Raw genomic sequence first — 19,249 nt, 5'->3', positions numbered from 1 at the left:
AAAAGTTTATGATGCTTAAAAAAGTTGACAAAGACATTGATAGTTTTCATCTTGGATATTTTAATATATTTTAAATTGTAATTAATGATATAGACAAGTTTGTGCTTACATTAATACACAATTGTTTTTTTTTTATACAACTGTTTTTTTTATTGATGGAAAAATACCCAATTGTTTGAAACTTGGAATTAATAACTTTTTTCAATTTTCATATCCTTAGTAGTAATTACGGGACCTGGTAGCGTGCTTTGAGATGAAAGGTCAATGTTTTAATGCTTGAGCTGTATACTCACATTTATGGCATGGTGTCTTCATGTGGTGTCTTCGTCACAGGAGCAATCGCTATCTTCACTTAAGTAGCTCGAAACCAAAAAGTTCAGGACATTAATTAAGACAATCAGCAGTTGCTTTAAAATTTTAATCACCCTTCAATCTTCATCTGTAAGACATTAATTAAGACAATTTTATTTGAATTAAATAGAATTATTATGGATGATAATTTTTTTTCTTTAAATATTTTACACAGTTACATATTTAAGATTTAAATTCAGGACCTCTCGTTAACTTAATTAAAAGCCTAGAACAATCTCACACATAGATGATTCAAGTGTTTTGTGATTATAACATATTGTATTTGATAAGCTTTTTAAAATATTTATAAAATTTTAATATACTTTTTATTTCTTGTTATAGTAAATGTTCTAAGATACTAGGCATAGTAGGAATAGCATGTTATGATAAATAATCATATATTTGATCTTAATTTAGCCCCATATGTTTAAAATAACATTTGTTTGGAAATGTCAAATTCATATATAAAAAATTAGTCCTCTTATCTCTCAGCAGAAACACAAACAAAAATGGATAAGCGGCATATTGAACAGAAACACGCATGTTATGTAGCAGTTGAGCCAAAAAACATACATTCATGACTAAACAAAAAGTGTGCGGAGACATTCTAATTAAAAGTAGCTGAGATATTCACAAGGCTGACATCAAACTGGGTTCCACTTCCACCTTCCACCATTGATGGGTCATGGGGCCTCATGCGTGTGCATGCATGGCAGAACTACCAGACACACCGAAGCATACAAAGTACATTACAACATTCTAATTTCATCACTCAATGTTATATAATATTGTTACACTTTCACAATATTTCAGTAGTATTTCACACCCCATATAATATAATTAACGATCAATAAATTACTAGTCATTCTGTTGTAACTGAAATATACAGATTGACAATAACAACTAGTAACTTATTCATTGTTATTGTTATTGGGTTGAGTTGTGAAAATTGAAAGATATATATTGTATTACTACAAATGCAAATTACTACTTCTAGCTACTATCAAGATTATGTTTGCGAAACTGTTTCGTTGAATGTAACAAACATTCTGTCAAACTTAACAAGAGAGTTAGTTCAACTTAGGTGTCTAAAAATGTGTTTTTCTTTCCGTTGAATGACTTTTTAACGGATGTCTAAACATGCATTAACTAAACTAACACAAAGGAACTTTGTAAATGACCACGAAACAAGGAAGGATAGCCTTTGGATTGAAAACAACAAGCTCCTCGAGATTCGAGTAGATTCCAGCGTACCCCGCAACGGAATCATACGACACGTGTTCCTCCTCCGACGGCGCGTCCTCCACCACGCGCTTCACTCTGCCCGCGATCACGCGACACACCAGCATGGCCCTGCGCGTGGCGTCACCGCACACCACAGAGTCGTGGGCCCGACCGCTGCTGGCGGTGGTTCTCACGCCCTTCGCCCTCGCGTGGTCTCCACCGCCGCCGCACCCGCCTTGGAAACCGTGCCTGATGATGGTGCAGACGCTGCAGCCGGGTACGGAGGCGCAGAGGGAGGAAGAGCCACGTGCACCCAGTGCGCACGTTAAGGTGGTGCAGTGGAACCGCAAGAGTTCGTTGCCGTCGGCTGCGCACCTGGGGTTTTTCTTGGTGCTGCCCAGCGCACGGTTCTTTACGGTGTCCCTGCACTCCTCAAACCGTTGGATGGTGCGTTGGGTGTTGTGCACTTTTAGTATCCGTTCGATCTTGCAAATCGGGTTGTCCTTCTTCAACCAGCTCGATTTGAAGATTATTTCCACTATGTTCCGACCCGAATCCTCCGGACCTAGCTCCGAAACTGTTTCCCAAATAGTGCATAATTCAATTAGCGTGAACAAAAATTAAATTAATATTATTTGAAGAAATTAGTACTATAAAATACTATTATTCTTCTCATGTTCTTTAAGTATGCTACAGCAAATAGAATATGAAAAAAATATAATAAAATGGGGAGACAGATAATATTGATATCATTGATTATAGGAATGAGCAAATAATTTTTCCTATCTGATTCTACCAATTGAAAAATTATTATGTTCTATTATATGATTATAGTTATGAGTTTAGAATTGATATTTGAGTTTTGTAAGGATAGGGGTGTTCGACCAATAAGAGGTGGCACGTTGTGGATGCAGATCATTTATCTCCCTTCCATTGAACAGCTGTGATATTTACGTGTAGTCTCCTACAGAACAAATAATCTACAAATACGTTTGCCCCCACAACTAATGCACTGAATTTTTGGTGGGTGCATCTTGTTCTTGTGAATGGTGAGGAGGTGATTCAATGTTTTTTTATAAGAGATAAATATTAATTTATGTCCTAAAGATAATGATTAAAAAAATTAAATAAAAATATTTACATTGAAATATAAAATATTATATTGTCCATATACTTAAAGTAGAACTAATAGCCCTCACAATGTTAAAACAAGACTTGCGGAGTGTGGGAGGGCAAGAAAGGAAAAATCAAGAGCAAGATTATCGGAGAAACAGTTACAAATCAATCAGCACCATGACATGCATGATGGTGGAGTCCATTTTGCTCCATGTTTCAAATTTCGAAGCTTACTTTTACATATTAACCCCACAAACACGTTCCCTCAAGCACAGGGCAATTCAATCAATTAACATTGATATTGACAGAATTGTTATCATGCTCTTGAACAAACCATCAGATCTATATCGGACTACAATACATCAAAGCTAAAGTTTTAATTTCCTCAATAAAGTAAAACAGTCATGATATTAGAGAATGAAAAGTAAAATAAAACATTATAACAGTACTCTAATTGTTCTCTTCATTGAAAAGAAATTTGATAAGGAAGTCTCATTACCATTTCTCTTATCTTCATCCTATAAAATTTAATTACTTATAAGAAAATAGGAAGTTTTTTTTTTTAATGAAAAAAGTTATACTTTTAATTACTCTTCTAATCAATGTTCGAATTGGACTTCATTACTACTATTTGCCTTTGACAAAAGATGTAAACGTCATCAGCCTTTGCTATAGTAGCGGTGTGCATATACAAAGGAATAATTAAATTGCAAATAGTAGTGCATTTATAAAGGAATTAATGATGCATGTATTCTTCTGAAATAAAAAATAGAGTGAAATTAAAGAGTACCGGCATGACGAACAGCTTGATGAAGCTCCAAACTTTCCATTTTAGGGAAGACCTCACCACAGTGAGAGCAAGCACACACAGTGCTCCTCGCAATTGGTAACCTGAATATATCATTGTTTGATTATAAAGTAATTGGTTTAGTGATAAAGCAAGAAAAAATTTGAAAAGAGATAGTAGATTTCAATTTTTTTTAACAAAAATTAACAACTAACAATTTGTGATAAAAAAAATGTTAGTATATAACATGTACCTGCTAGGGTCAATGATCATGTGACATTCATAACACCCAGAAAGCTTCCTGAATTGCATGCCTCTGGAAGATGATGATGATGACGTGCAGGTTGCTCCGCCGTTTGATTTTGCGGAACGAGTAGTAGTAGTAGTGACAGGTTTCCTAGTGAGTAACCCATTAGTTTCCTGACCCAGAGAACTACTCTCTGGTGAGGAGTTATCAGACCTATGCACAACACGTGTGTTCCCATGAACCACATCTCTGAAGCTGCATATGGAGCTGCAAGAAGACCCTAGCTTCGAGTACCCAGTTATTTTCGAAGGGTCGTGCACTCTCGACTCTTCCATCTGTTTGCAGGTTAAGAGGTTCTTGATTTGGTCCCATGAAGAGGCTGGTTTCTGTTTCTGTTTTTGCTTTTGCTTTTGCTTTTGCTTTTGTTTCTGTTGTTGTTGTTGTGGCTTACGTTTGTGGCGTTTGGGGGTACTGGAGAACTGTTCAGGCAAGGAAGTTAGGAGAGCCATGAGAGAGAGTTTTGTAAAGCAAAACAAAACGTTCTCTCTCTCTCTCTCATACAACAAAGGGAGATCGAGGGTTCTATTTTGAAGTTTGAACAGCTTTTTTTTTGTGTGTGTGAGAGACAATAGAATAGAAGATCCCAGATGTGTAATAAAGGAGGTTGCAGAGGGTGCTGCTGTGTGGTGGGACATGCACGTATTCTTTATTTATTCATTAATGTTAGTAAAAAATGTAGTGGTACTAGTAGTATTTGTATCACAACTTATTAATGCTTTTCTCAAAAAATATATATAATTATCAGTTTCCTGGTTTCAGTGCTTTGGACCTACAAACGCGTAAAATTAAAAAGGACTTACCTCTGGTATGCAATTGGGAATGTAATAGAAAATAAATGTTACTCTAAATTTTGGACGTGTTTAATTACTACTATTCCTTCATATTTTCTCTCTCTACTTCGTATTGAAGTTTTTAACATTTTGTGGGGTTCTTGTATGTCCTTCAACTAAAACACTCATTCATCTTATGTTTTTTCTTTTAATTCATTATCATATTGTATATGCATAATATTTCCCGAATGACCATCTTTAATAAAATTTAATTTTTATTTATTTATAAGACTTAAAATAAGATTTTATATATAAAATTTAAATTTAATTCTACTTGAACCAATTTAATATATTAGGATTATAGTTGTGAATCCAGTTTGACCCGAACGGTTGGATGAGTCTAATCAGAACCTAATGATCTAATTAAATCAGTTTTATTATTGAATCGGTCACACAGTTAATTCGGAATGGCCTAACCAAATTTGACCGCTTAAGTATCAGACATTGGTTGAATCCGCTCGTTCAATCCAGTTGATTTTACAAAAAAATAAAATAAAAATATATTATCTCTACAATGTTATTTTGATGTCTCATTATTATCTAATGTTATTTTAAATTTTAAAATATTTATAAACTTTTTTTAATGTTGATTATATATTTATATATAATAAATATATATAATTTTAAATTTTTAATATATATTAAATCAAATTAATTATTAGTGTATGAGTTAGATCACTAACCTACTATTTGGACCGGATAATGATGGGACCGAGTTTCACATGATTAGGATTTGATTAAATGGTTGAACTGTTCCTTTAGGAAGGTGTGTGTGACCTACTGGTTCGACGCTGAGAGGAAAAAAACAAACACGTTAACTCTTTGGAGGATGTTATGTTCATATCATTGTATGTTTGAACACCCATCGAACCATGTGCTATCCAATCCTTGTTGCAGATTTCCGTTTCTCTTCACTTTTGTTTTTGATTTCCCACGGTTTCTAACGGGCCGGGGAAGAAAAGCTATGACAAGTAGGCAACTATCACAATAACAATATATGTACTTACCGAATATTATAAATATATAATGATTATTATTATTATGAGTATACAGCAGCAGGAACCTAGATGAAAACAAAACAATTATAATTTATAGAAATTTTACGTATGGAAAATGTTTGAATAAGATTGTCTGCGTCTATATATATATATATATGTTTACCAAAAATATATTGAAAAGGCAAGGTCAAGTAGACAATTAAGTTATCCCTTAACAATGAATATATAGGTAACAGGAACCTTTGACAAAATGCATGCGAAACTCATCAATAACTTGATGAATAAAAGCTAGCGCAGAAATAGGCACTTGACCAGGATGTGTAGTTCCTAAGAATCGTGGCACACATATTATAGGGGATAAAGAGTGACTTGTTGATTGTATATCTACGTACGGCAACATTTGTAAGTTTCCAACGTACATGTTCCACTCGACAAACATTAAAGATGAGGAGGATACAAGTGGACATTTTAAATAACTTATATTTGAATTGCTTGTAAGTTTATATGATCTAAATAGAAGTATTTGGTAAAAAAAAAATCATTTTATTTGTTTATGAATTTAACTTCAATATATCATTTGTGCAAAAAAACAATTACATTATGTAAAAATTATTTTAAATATACATTTAATTTTAAAATGATAATTACAAAAGTCAATAATTTTACTATATAGGACAATTCATGACTAAATGGTAATACGAAAAATATTTACATGGACAATATATTTTAGTTAAATTCTTTAATTTTTATAGTGATTTTTTTATAATTTTTTTAGAAACCACAAAATGTCTCACATGAGACAATGAATCAGATAGGACTTATGTCTGAGTTTAATTAACCTCTATTATTTTTCTTCTAAAACGAAATATAGTTATATTTTCAGAATTTGAATCCAAAACTAATAAGAATAATCTTATGTGAATTAATTCATTGATGATATAATACTTTTTATATGCTACTTGAAGCATTTAAACTATTCTTTTTCAATTCTTTTCCTTTTGGAAAGTTCCTCAACATCAGAATAAACCACTAAGAATACTGTCAAATAGATCCGAGAAAGAGAATAGTGTACTGAAGCAACTTGTGAGATTTGGTTTGAGTACTGTAGCTTGGGCATTTCGATTCTTTAATTTTGCTACGGAGAAACGATCATATCTGATGGGCCCAAGATTCTGAAAGCAAGCAAAAGTTAAAAGCATATGAGCCAAGAAGGCATCATGTAAAACACGGAGAAAGAATAATCAGCCATATGCCAATTTGCACCTTCCAATGTCATCCCCAATTCGTTTTCTTTCTTTTTTTTTCAGTGTGTATAAATACGTACGTACGTATTCATAGCTCATAAGCACAACCATACACTTTTGGGTTGTTTAGTAAAGAAAAAATGAAAAAAAACAATCTTACTTAATTGTATAAAAAAAGGAATATATATAATAACATAGAACTCGAATAAAAAAATATCAAAGTATATATGAATGCTTAAGTTTTTTACCAAAACACTTTATCCTTTTTCTTCCTTCCTTTCCAAAGTGGAAAAAGTGGAAGAATTGTTGTAAGATTGGGTCGCACGAGATATTTGATTCATTCTTTCCCCTTTCATTAGCTCTAAGCAATAGAATGATTAAGTGTGTGTTTGTATTAACATTGTGTCCTATAATGTTTTTTAGATGCGTATCATTATGACTTCTGCATGGTCTTAGTATTTTGACATAACTTTTGTGTTAGACATGATCACTTAACGTCCTTCCCAACATGGACTTAAATGATTGTTTTTTTTTTCTCTTGTTTTCAATGATTTCAAAAAGAGCATTTGTGTCATACTTAGGGAGGGAAAGAAAGAGAGAAGGAAAGAAATATAGATATATGATTTGAGTGATAAAATGTGATAAAAAGGAAAAAGATGGAAGAAAAAAATATGCAAGGTCAGTCCAAGAACAATTTTATTAAGGTCTAAATTTTAAGTTCACCAAATGATATATATATATATATATATATATATATATATATATATATATATATATATATATTATTCAAAGTAAAATAATTTTTCTTAAAATTTACTTAAGTCTCACTCATTATTAAGTCAACCCTAAAATTATGGGTGTTAGTAGAATATTTAAAAAGTAGAAGTGTTCATATATCACTTCTCTTTATGTTCAAAACAAGTGAATATTTAATGTACTGCTAGAAATATATATTATCCATCGGAATAAATAATAATGACACTATAGCAATGTAAATATATTTTATATTATTTTTTTATAAGATATTTTATATTGTTGTGATCTAATCATAAATCATTCCATATTATTAGTTTCTATAATAAATACCTTACAAATTATATTTTTTGATTAATTTATTAATTAGGATTCATACTTATTAAACTCTATTCATTTTTTGATTTCAAGTAAAACTAAAAAGTAATCAATCTAGAAAAGAATCACTCTTTGTTTCAAGTACTAATGTTAGTATAGTTGACTTATATAGCTAGAAGGTGTTAGTTGGTTAATTTGAGAATTAGTTATTGGTCTTAATTTAGGTCTTGGCTGTACTATTTATGGAAGACATTAGAGCATTTCCAATTGAAATTTGTTGAAGGATTTCTTAAGTGATTTTTTTATTGGAGCAAATCTACCTGATAATAATAATTTCTTAAAAATAAAATTTATATCTTTGCAATAAATTATTTCTTAACAATAAAAAATAATATTTATTTAAAACATAATAACACCATATTTAAATAAAAATATAAAATATGAGTTTATTGAAATTTTTTATAATTAGAACAAAATTATGTATAAATTTCTTATAATAATATGACATTGTCACAAAAAATAATTTAAAAAACCCGTTTAAGAATTAAGTATAAATTTCTTATAATCTTCTTAGTATGCTAATTTGATGGTTAGTTATTTGTCTTAATTTGTCTTGGCTGGAGTATTTATGATGATTTCCCTTCCGGGCTTTTTACCATCCCTTTGTTAGCAGATGAGTCAAATGTTCATTTTTCGCACTAGCTGGTAATGTTTGTGTTTGGCCTCTTAAAACCCGTTTCTTATAATAAATAAATAATAAAAAAACACATTTAGTTTTTAATTTAGTTATAGTTTGTATGATGTATCTAACAATGAGATTAATTTAAAGGCTGCTCATGATGTATTATAGTTCGCAAGAAACAACATAGTGCATGTGTTTCATTTGCATCAATAATTTAATTTCTTCGGAAAAAAAACACACACCCACACACACTAAGAAGTGAACTATAATTCTGATCCAGCCTACGTTCGCATATGGACTTGATTCGCAGCACACACACAAGTTTGGTAGGGGAAATAGCATTTCATAATGTGATTAACGAAAGCTTAGGTAGCATGGAGTTCGTCTTATTACATATGTCATATTCCATGAATTTCTGTGAGGTTCAACGTACAACACAGAAAAGGATGAGAAATCAATTTTAATATTTAGTAAAAGGGGACAAGTCCATATGGAATTAGTACTAGAGTAGTTATTAAGTCAGACATAGATTTGGCCAACCATTGCAATTAGCAACGTTAGCATAAAGAAAAAGTATAAACTAATCATATTCCATACAAAGTATTTGAAATAAAATCATTTAACAACTACAACGAAAAAAAATACACAAATAACATAACATAACAACTAGGACGAAAAGACGTCATGATATCCACCCTACTATATTATGGGTCAGTCACCTAAGTATGTATAGTTAAATCAATTTAGAATCACTTATTATCCAAATTCATATTTAATAACAGATGTAGATAATTGGTTGCTTATCTAATTTGCTATTTGATCTTTTGGGTAGGACAAATATAAGGATTTTGTTTTCGTATTTTAAATTTAAATAGTTACGCCCATAATCTCCCAATGTTCTAGTTTGAGGAGGAATATCTTTCTTCTCTTAGATAAGATTAATTTATCTTTTATCTCTTAGAATAGTTTAACTTAATAATAGTTTTATCTTTTAGATAACATTCTATTTGTATTTATATACATGATGTAATCTGATGATGAGTTGAACAATACATATTCCATACAATTTTATTTCTCTGCTTTCTGCATAATTATTCTTCTTTGCACTACGCATAGTTGTCACTTTTAACAATATTGAACGAAGTTAGTTGTTTTCTTTGTTTTAGATTTTAACACTACGAATTAATTAAAAAATATTCTAGAAATAATTTTAAAATAGTTGTCATAAAAACAAACAATTCTCAATGCTATAACAATTTACTATTGATTGATAATATAAAAAATCTTTATAGTAATAGTATATTTTAATTAAATTTATAAAATAATTAATTTTTTAAACTAATTAGAAAATATAAGAATTAATTTTATTTAAAAAATATTTTTAAAATATTAATATAAATAAATTTTTAAATTATAAGGAATTTGTTAATTGAATTCTACTCAACGTAAAATCAATTTTAAAATTGAAAAAAAAAGTAACTTACTTATTACTTATTTTGTAAGTAAACACTTATTTGTTAATCAATTACAAAAAGTATGTTACGAAACTTACACAAAATCTTAAGTTTATATCTCATTATTGTTTATTTATGTATAATATATAAAAGTTGAAACTAAAGTAGTGAAGTTGACACGTCATTATAACTCTTTACTATTTTTAAACTATGTCAGGGTAAACATTCTCTGTTTATTTTTTATCACTAAAAAAAATAAGAGCAATAACTATTATGGTTTGAATGGATAATTCATTGATCAGATAAACGGAAAATATATACAAAGTTCCTAGCACATGTTTTAGGAAACAAAAGATGTCTCCCTTAGTACAAGAATAATTGTAGATATTTATACTAGAAAACATGAAATATATATGATCCTAAAATAATATTGATCAAACATGCACTCCTAAAATAACGCACAGATTGATTCTCACAGGCTGTTATCTTTCTTCAACAACTACACTCTAACAATGGAAGCTCCTACTACATCTGTCACCAAAAGGAAAAAGCATTTAAGGACAAACATCCCAAATTCTCAAACTAACCCTAACATAGAACCTTGTTTTGCATTGCTACTCTCTCTATGTGCATGACAAAAAGAAAGAGACCAAAGCTTGTCAATGAATGATCGAATGCGGTTTATCACAACAACATAAGGATGTAGAGATGAATCTGGTTTGATGACGAGACTCAAAGCTGTCATGAAATTTGTTTCGCAAATAATGTGAGTAAAACCATAATTCCAAGCTAAAAACAGACCTTGATAAATGACAACTAATTATGCATGAACATTTGTTGTTTGACTACAAAAACTATAATACCCAACGAGCCACTGACCACAAGAGTAATGAAGAAGACCTCCAAATCCACTATTACCAACTAACATGAATATGAGGCTTGCTACTCAAAATATTAGAATATTAGAACATTTTAGTTTCTGCACCTCGTTATTAATTTTAATTATTTATAAATGAGTGATATTAATTCATATTAAATTTTGAATATTTACTCGTAACAATTACACTCTTATTGCACCTCTTCATTAGTTTTAACTATTATTTTAAAATTATTCTCATTTAAATTAAATAAATTTGTTGGTGTTTCTTTCCTAATTAAATTTTTTGAAAGGGAAGTTAATTCATTTCGAAATTAAATTCAATATTTTCTTAAACTAAATTACTGGAATTAATTTCTATATTAATTTTAGAATTATCTTTAACTATTAATAAAGACAATTACCAATGTTTGATGTGCATATTTTTCAGACTATTTTGTCCTCTAACTAATTATAAAAATCACTTTTAAATCAAACAGTTATTAGAAAAAATAAATCCTCTAATATGAAAGTTATTTAAACATTTTAATTATTTTCTAGTTTTTAAATTTAGAACTAGAAAAAAAGAAATTGGTAGTTGAGTTGAGGCACGTAGTGCTAGTTTCCAACTAATAGTTAAAAAAGCCAATGTGGTTAGAGAAAAAAGAATGGTGCAAAAGTTAAAAGGGCAAGCATACGAAAGGGACGGCCCAATAGTTGAAATAAAGTTGACGCCCAGTAAAGGAAAAAAGATGCATTATGCAGTTCTGAGCCCAAGTGGTGTAAATTAAAACGCAACGGTTAAAACAGATCCTAAATCCTAATACTAATACCCTAGTCATGTTTGTCAGGGGTTTATGTTTATTTCTGGTCTTGTGACGCATGTTGTTGCAGTTGCACAACACAAACCAACAACATAGATACGTTATACAAAGATTCATTCATTCATATTATTAGATCTCTCTCTCTCTCTCTTTCTCTGAATTTCACTCAAGTTATTATCAATAAAATAAAATAGCGAAGATGTGTGAAAGTGGTAGTAGAGTCACATGGGAAGGTTGCAGCGTCTTGCTCGACATCAACGATGGTGACCGTCTCGTTTTCGCTCGTCTCTCCCCCTCTGCGTCAGTTTTCTTCTCTTTTCTTTTCTTTTCTTTTTCATTTACTATTATTTATTTTAGGCGATATGAGATTGGTTGGAATGGAGAGAAAGTTTGCGGTTCAATCCTCATCTTAACAAAAATTAACATTTGCGGATAAAAAAAAAACTATTATTTATTTTATTTCTAAATTTCTTTGTCTTTATTTTTTCTTCTTCAGGAAATTGAAGATTGGGAATAAGAACTGCTCTCTGCAACCGTTAATCGGTCGTCCCTTCGGTACTGCTTTTCAAGTCGATGGACCTTATCTCTCTCCCGCACAAGGCACGCACGCATGTTCCCTTTTTCATTTTTTTTTTATACTTTTTTGCCATTATTAATATTTGTTGTTATGTTATTATCCACTAGTGATTATGTTTCATTTGCCTTTGTTAGTTTCTAACCGCATTGTTCATTATATGCTCATGGGTAAATGGTCAAATTCGTCTCTTAAAGTGTGAAGGATGGACAAATTGGTTCCTGAATGAAAAATTCAAATTTAGTACTTTTTGCATGTTCAATGACTAATTTTGTATTTTCCATCTTTCAGGGACCAATTTGTTACTGCATCACACTTTTGGGGACAAATTTGGCTATTTATCTATGTTTATTTCTAAGTGAGTGAGAGAGTTAGGGCGGGAGGCTCTCTGATTGATTTTTGTTTCTTTTAAGTTTAATTGGGATACTTCCCTGCACTCTAACATGTAGGGTGCCTCTCTATTTGCGATTTAGTTAATGGTAATAATGCTGAAGAATTAAGAGATGTTCAAGTAAGTGTCAAGTCGAGGCACAAAGTTGAGGATAATTATCCTGAAGAAGAGAGAGATGTTCAAGCAAATGTTGATTCGAGGGACAATCGAGAGTTGGTTGACAATAATACGGCACAAAGACTGACTGGTGAAGATATAGAAGCCATGCGAAGGTCAGTACGTGAAGATTTTGGGGATTAAATGAAATGAGTAGTGAAGATTTTTATGTGTTATTTTGGTATGTTTTGGTTTCGTGACTTTGATTTTACATGTTGATGTAATTTGAATGCGGTTTTAGTGCCATTCTTTGTTCGTGTGAATTCTACTTGCTTTTCTGAAATGAACTGTCGAACTATTATTTCTTTGCCAATCTTGTGGGATTCAGTAGTGAAAGAATAAACTGTATCTTTTGTGCAGGCAGGGTGCGGGAGGTAATGAAATAATTGAAGCTCTCATTGCCAATAGCGTGACATTTGAAAAGAAAACATCATTCTCACAGGTATTTCAACGTGTGAAAAGCTTAGATTGTTTACTTTGAAGTAAATACTAAATATACAATTTTGTTTACCTAAAAATATTGCTTGTATCATTTGTTTTGCTTTGGTTCGAAAAAGTTTCTGTCCACACAATGTATTTGCTCAAATTACCAACTTGCTAACACTTTCATCACTTAGTGCTAAGGTTGAACTTGTTAGCATGCTGACAACTTTGGGGACTACTTTGTATAGATGGAAATTTTTGGAGGCCAAATTGTGTGTGTGTGTGTGTATTGTAATTTAGGAATGAAATCGAAGTGAATCTTATGCTATTTTTGCAGGAGAAATATAGACTTAAGAAGCAGAAGAAATATGCACCAAAAGTACTTATGAGGCGCCCTGTTGCTCGAAGGTGACCTTGATTATTTTCCTCTGCTGTTTTTATCACTATATTTTTACATATTGATAAATGGTTCACATTTTTCTCTCCATGCAACCAATAACTGTGCCTTGAATATAAAAGATTACCCGAAAAATCTAGCTTATTTGGACATTCTGGGTGTTGTTCTGTTGATGGAAATGACATTATGCTGTTATGCCTTCTGTCACTGTACTACAAACTGTCTGATGGCGGTGGGACCAGGGGCATTATATTGATTCAACAAACAATAGAATCATGTCAAGAGCTTTTTTTTTTTGGTGAATAGATATAGCATGCTCTTTGAACATTGGAAATAAATTATTCCTGAAAATATCCAGAAATATAATATTTTTCTCCTATGAAACATTTTGTGAATTGTGACTTATATTTTTGTCTGGCATATCTGTAGATATAATATGTATACCGTATCAGTTTTTTGATATTTTGAGTCTCTACTCTCTTACTTACGGTTGTTATTATCTGTTTTTCTCCAGTATATGTGAGGCCTATTTTAAGAAGTATCCATCTAAAATTGGGTGAGTCTTTATCTTGGGCATATGAATGCTATTTTTCTTTGCATGTTTACCATTTTCATTTATTATCTATTAGTATGAAGATATTCTTTTGGAGCATGATGTAAATTGTGAGCAACATGCATTATAATATGTTTAATGTGTGTGGTTTTAAATTTTTAATCAAAGAATAGGGAAAAGAATAGAAGAGAGCAAATTTCAAACATTGGATATGTTAGATAGATTGGCTGCAGAGTTGCTAATTTTGTGGTTTTTTTGTAAACAAAGAACTTAATTTTGTGTTGAAATATGGGTTTGAGAAGAAACCAGACTTCTTAATTTATTATCAGTGTCAGGATGTAAATATTCTTAGTTTATTTTTCTCTGTTTTGGACTTGTGTATCCTGTTTGCCGTACATACATACAAAATTACATCTAGATTAAGTGATGCATATATCCTTGATATTGTTTCTAACTAACTACTAATGATTCAGATTCTTGCGGGTGGACACATTGTCCCTTCTGCTTTCCATGGGTAATGTTTCTTCAAATTCTGACATTCTCGTAGTTGATATGATTGGCGGCCTTCTTACTGGTGCTGTGGCAGAACGTTTAGGAGGTATGGTATAAATTAAACTAAGTTGGCCATTTAGATATTGCTCTTTTTATTTTCCCCAATAAAATGTGTAATTAACTGTGAATGATCCCAAGACAACACTTGAGATATAAAGAAAATAGCACTTTACTGTTGATATATAGTTACATTCACTTTTGTTTACCACAGTCTTCTGACTAAGCTAGTGATATTGGGAATTTTCCTAGTTAAGCAGCTATTGCATGCATTATATGTGAAGTATTAAACAATGTTAATATTTTTCAGGTACCGGTTTTGTATGCAACTCATATTCTGGGCAGGCACCATATTCCATGGATATTGTGAGGATATTTAACTTAAGTGATGAAATCTGCAAGAGGTCAGATATGTGTTTTATACTTTTGTTGCTTTCATCAAACAATTTTTCTTGTTAAAATCATCTAAATGTTTTTTTAATTGCTCTTTTTGCAGTATTGATTACACTAAAAGAGAAACGATTAGCATTTTCTTATGCTTTAATTTTTCAAAGATAGTTTTGGATGTTCGTTGTTTTGACCTTGGTATTTTTTACAATATATACAATTATTTTTTCTTTCAATTGAGTAGTTTTAGACACATTTTTTCTTGTAATTTAATAATTTATGAAGCCCAAGAAAAATAGAAAAAGTTTATGGAAGTTTCTTCAGAGATATCTATGGATATAATTAAATTAATTCCATGTTACTATCTGAGAACTAAAGAAAATGACTTCAAATCACAAAAAGAATCACTTGAATGCGTATGTTTGATTCTTGCCTCTGGCTTTCTTATCATCTCCTATTTGTTGCAGAATTGTGCGGTCTCCCATCTCTGACTTGTTATCACAAAAAGAATTACCCGAACAAACTCTGCAACATGATGATGCATGCAATGTGGAAAGCCGGTCAACTGTAAGTAGGACCTCCTTCATCTCCTGCTCAGTTCTATCTTGTTGTTTGCACACTATCTGAAGTTATAAAGTGTGCAGGATCAAATGTCTGCATCGACCAGCATGGAGGATAACTCTCATTCATTGGAAAATGGAATTTCTGATCTTGGGGCTGAGAATACTGAACCTGCTAAAGTTCGGAAAGCTCCAAAGGCTGGAGAAAGGGCACACAAAGAAATCATTGACTTGTGGAAGGAAAATGGTTTCTCTAGGTATATAAATTTAAATATTTGCCTCCATGTTCAAAGAATCATTGAATTAAGCATTCTATTTTCCATTTGTACAGTCTAATCATTGCTGCTCCGGAGTTGGATACTTGGGCATTGGTTAGAGATCTCTTGCCCCTTTTAGCAAACTCTGCTCCATTTGCTATTTATCACCAATATCTTCAGGTAATTTATTTCACATTTCAATTGTTTTCTGACTTACATTAATCAAATCCTTATGCATATTTAAAGAAGCAGAGTGCTGCTTATTGACAATTGATTAAACAATACCATGTAGTGATCAACTATCCAAACTAAGTAATCCAGTACACATGGAGACAGTAGAAAATGAAAAATTTGGGGGTGGGTAGGGGACTAGGGGTTGGGCAGTTTAAACTTTAAAGCAGAAATGCTTTATATTTGCCACTAAATACTAAATAAATTATGATGAAAACAATGCTCAAGGAACTCCTATTCGGACTGTTCCGGCAACACTCATGATTCTCCAATTCTCTTATCCTCAATCTCCTCATGGCTCTAGCTGCTGTCCAGTCTGTTGTGCATTTCCATCTCTCTTGCAACTGATTTCTCCACTCCCTTGTTTCATCAAATTTCCTTGTCTTATCAAATTTCCTTGTCTTTTTTTTCTTCTTATCTCATAGACCAACAGGCCTTTACTATTGTTAGGCCCATTCTTCCTTCCTTTTCTATATATGTGGATGAATTTCCCTTCAGATTGTTAACAAAATCTCCCTTGTTTGTTCACTATATAAAATGCAGCCTCTTGCAACTTGCATGCACAATTTACAGCTTGAGAAAATGGCTATTGGATTGCAAATAACAGAGCCTTGGCTGCGTGAATACCAGGTATAAGTTATTTCAATATTATGAAATTAGACAAGTTTTATGAAGTCCTTTGGTTACATTATTTATGTTATTCATATCAATTTTTTTATGGTACAAAATACAGACCCCCTTTAACAATTTATTCATATATATATATGGCAGGTACTTCCATCTAGAACTCACCCATGCATGCAAATGAGCTCATTTGGGGGCTACATTCTCAGTGGAACTAAGATATGCAGCACCTAATTCCAGCTCTATCAGAATGAATATTCAGTTTTGCTTTGATTACTGACTTTCTCCATTTGCAACCTCACTCTTGCTACGTCACTCCTTTGGATAATAGCACATGAATCCCAATGACCAATTGTGTCATCTTTTGAGCTTCATAATGTACCAGTTCAACATTTTTTTTAGTTTCTGACAAGTTTGTGGTCGCCCAAAGGAAAAGTATGGCCAATGTACACTTTTAACTGACGCATAAATTTTATTTTTGGCTGTAATGATATTCTTATAGATTTTGTATTTTAGTTGATATTTTTTTCTTCCTATCCTAATATCTAAATAGTAGTCAGATTGTATTTGTTTTATCACAAGAAATGCATTTTCTAATTCTTTTCCAAGTAAAACACATTTCAATACAATTTCTTGTCTTTTCAAAATTAATATTATCTAATTCCGCTCCCAATGCTAAATCAAACTATGAAGCCTGTGTTTCGATATCCTCTAAAAATTGAGTTCCAAAGTTACAAAAGGATTATTTTTGTGAGCATATGTTTGGTGTTTTGTAAACGGAGACTCACAATTAAAGCCTTTTTTATCACCTACCTCCCCAACTAAGCTAAAACTCAGTAATGTTTTTTATTTCATTGCTATTTCTCCTTTTTATTTCAATGTAGTAGAATAACTGAAGATCCCAAATTGCTTAAATTCTTTTTTAGCAATCCGTTTATGAAGCCTCTGACGAATTTAATTTTGTGACTCTGATGGTACTTTGTTGCATCTAACTTTGGGTGACGTTTTGCCTAACCAATTTCCAATTATAATAATAATAAACAAATTTTTAATCAACCAAACATTTTCGCTTGAAAGCTATAAATGCAGCTGGCATTGTGCCACTGTCGCCAGTGTGACAAGCACCTGAATAGAGAAAGACAGTATGATGCTGGTAGAAAATTGGATCCTTGGCATTGATTTTAAGCTCTTTCTTTTCTATTAAAAAAACTCTTAACAATAACTTCATTTCTTGTAGGCTAAAATTGAAATTCTATAAAGTGCTGGTTTTATGATTCTTTTTTTGGTACACAAATCTGAAATACTTATATTTTTTACTTATTTGAATTACTTGTGTATATTTCACTTATAATTTTAAATATTTATATTTATACTTATTAAAAATATCCATACAGTACTCGGAATATCTTTTAGTGTGCGTGTGTACTTTTGACTTTTGAGCAACTTCATTCAAGCAACCATTGTTCATCCACACTTCATAATATCACACAATCAACTTTTTTATTCCAGCCCAATAATTTTAAAAGTTTTTTTTAATTGACCCACAAACTTTTAATTCAAATCTATTTGTTTTAGAGTTTGGTAGGAAGGATTTTGATAGAATTAATTTTGAATTGTTGAAAGCAATTACAATGTATGTCTAAACTAACCAAACACTACAATAAGAGGAATTAGTTGTTGTAGTTTAGTATATAGGCAGCTAGGCCCTACAACAAATTTGTGTTACGAAGATGCAATTAAAAAAGTTGGTAAGGAGTTTTAAAATTTAAAAGCCACTGTGGGACCTAACAATAAGTTAGAAGTGAGATATAACAAAAATGAGATAAGGATTTTATATAAATTTTCACACTTCTCCACAATATTAGGGAAAAACCAACTAAACAACTCCAACATGTTAAAAATGATTTTATATAAATTTTCACACTTCTCCACAATATTACATCATTTTTACTATTTTCAACGATTTAATCAACTGTTTACTCTAATCCTATAACTATAATTTTTTTCTTAAATGAGCTTCACAATTTACCTCATTTTTATATTTTTTATTTATTTATATTTTTCAATGGCTGTGAGATTAGGCAAAAAAAGAAAAAAAAAAAGATACAGTTATATAATGATTGTTGATTGTTATGGCATCCATTATGTATGAAGAGCAACAGATGCTTCCACTAGCAATGGATGCTCTACGAAACTGGTGATGGATCGCTCTCCAGTGGTGTCAAATAACTATTCAATTTACTTTTTTGTTGATTTTCCAAGAACAGCCTATGGTGATGAACTTGTTTTTTCTGTTAAAGTTGGTCCAAGTTCATGTTCATAATCATAGGTATATGGAGTGAACTTACTCTTCCAAAAACATTCATTATGTATTATTAGCGTCTCTCTTGTTGGTAAACAGAT

The 19,249-nt window shown here is 31.3% G+C and overlaps 2 protein-coding genes across 3 annotated transcripts; one reads left to right on the top strand and one right to left on the bottom strand.

The window, feature by feature from the left end:
* Window positions 1–876: 876 nt before the first annotated feature.
* LOC114385458 lies at window positions 877–4,412 on the bottom strand. The gene is made up of 3 exons (XM_028345543.1): window positions 3,732–4,412; window positions 3,482–3,582; window positions 877–2,152 (listed from the first exon to the last, which is right to left on the bottom strand). The coding sequence occupies exons 1-3, from the start codon at window positions 4,232–4,234 to the stop codon at window positions 1,506–1,508; spliced, it is 1,251 nt and encodes a 416-aa protein (XP_028201344.1). The 5' UTR covers window positions 4,235–4,412; the 3' UTR covers window positions 877–1,505.
* Window positions 4,413–11,776: 7,364 nt separating this feature from the next.
* LOC114383643 (tRNA (adenine(58)-N(1))-methyltransferase non-catalytic subunit trm6-like) lies at window positions 11,777–17,405 on the top strand. 2 transcript variants are annotated; one of them, XM_028343358.1, is made up of 14 exons: window positions 11,777–12,044; window positions 12,241–12,344; window positions 12,610–12,676; window positions 12,792–12,981; window positions 13,226–13,307; window positions 13,626–13,696; window positions 14,200–14,241; window positions 14,712–14,836; window positions 15,098–15,191; window positions 15,642–15,741; window positions 15,819–15,991; window positions 16,066–16,171; window positions 16,766–16,852; window positions 16,994–17,405. In XM_028343358.1, the coding sequence occupies exons 2-14, from the start codon at window positions 12,318–12,320 to the stop codon at window positions 17,078–17,080; spliced, it is 1,251 nt and encodes a 416-aa protein (XP_028199159.1). In that variant the 5' UTR covers window positions 11,777–12,044; window positions 12,241–12,317; the 3' UTR covers window positions 17,081–17,405. The 2 variants fall into 2 exon arrangements, with proteins under 2 accessions (XP_028199159.1, XP_028199158.1); XM_028343357.1 differs by lacking the exon at window positions 12,610–12,676.
* Window positions 17,406–19,249: the final 1,844 nt, after the last annotated feature.

The sequence above is a fragment of the Glycine soja genome, chromosome 14, assembly GCF_004193775.1.
Source record: "Glycine soja cultivar W05 chromosome 14, ASM419377v2, whole genome shotgun sequence".
Lineage (NCBI taxonomy): Eukaryota > Viridiplantae > Streptophyta > Magnoliopsida > Fabales > Fabaceae > Glycine > Glycine soja.
This window is presented reverse-complemented; position numbering and strand designations above follow the sequence as displayed.

Bases quoted from the DNA above. Each gene is read 5' to 3' on its own strand.
- LOC114383643 (XM_028343357.1), top strand. From the start codon at position 11,944: ATGTGTGAAAGTGGTAGTAGAGTCACATGGGAAGGTTGCAGCGTCTTG. The intron at 13,697-14,199 runs GTGACCTTGATT...GTTTTTCTCCAG, and splicing joins AGGCGCCCTGTTGCTCGAAG to TATATGTGAGGCCTATTTTA. The intron at 15,742-15,818 runs GTAAGTAGGACC...TAAAGTGTGCAG, and splicing joins ATGTGGAAAGCCGGTCAACT to GATCAAATGTCTGCATCGAC.
- LOC114385458 (XM_028345543.1), bottom strand. From the start codon at position 4,234: ATGGCTCTCCTAACTTCCTTGCCTGAACAGTTCTCCAGTACCCCCAAA. The intron at 3,583-3,731 runs GTACATGTTATA...TGATATATTCAG, and splicing joins ATGATCATTGACCCTAGCAG to GTTACCAATTGCGAGGAGCA. The intron at 2,153-3,481 runs GTACTCTTTAAT...TTTGGGAAACAG, and splicing joins TCAAGCTGTTCGTCATGCCG to TTTCGGAGCTAGGTCCGGAG.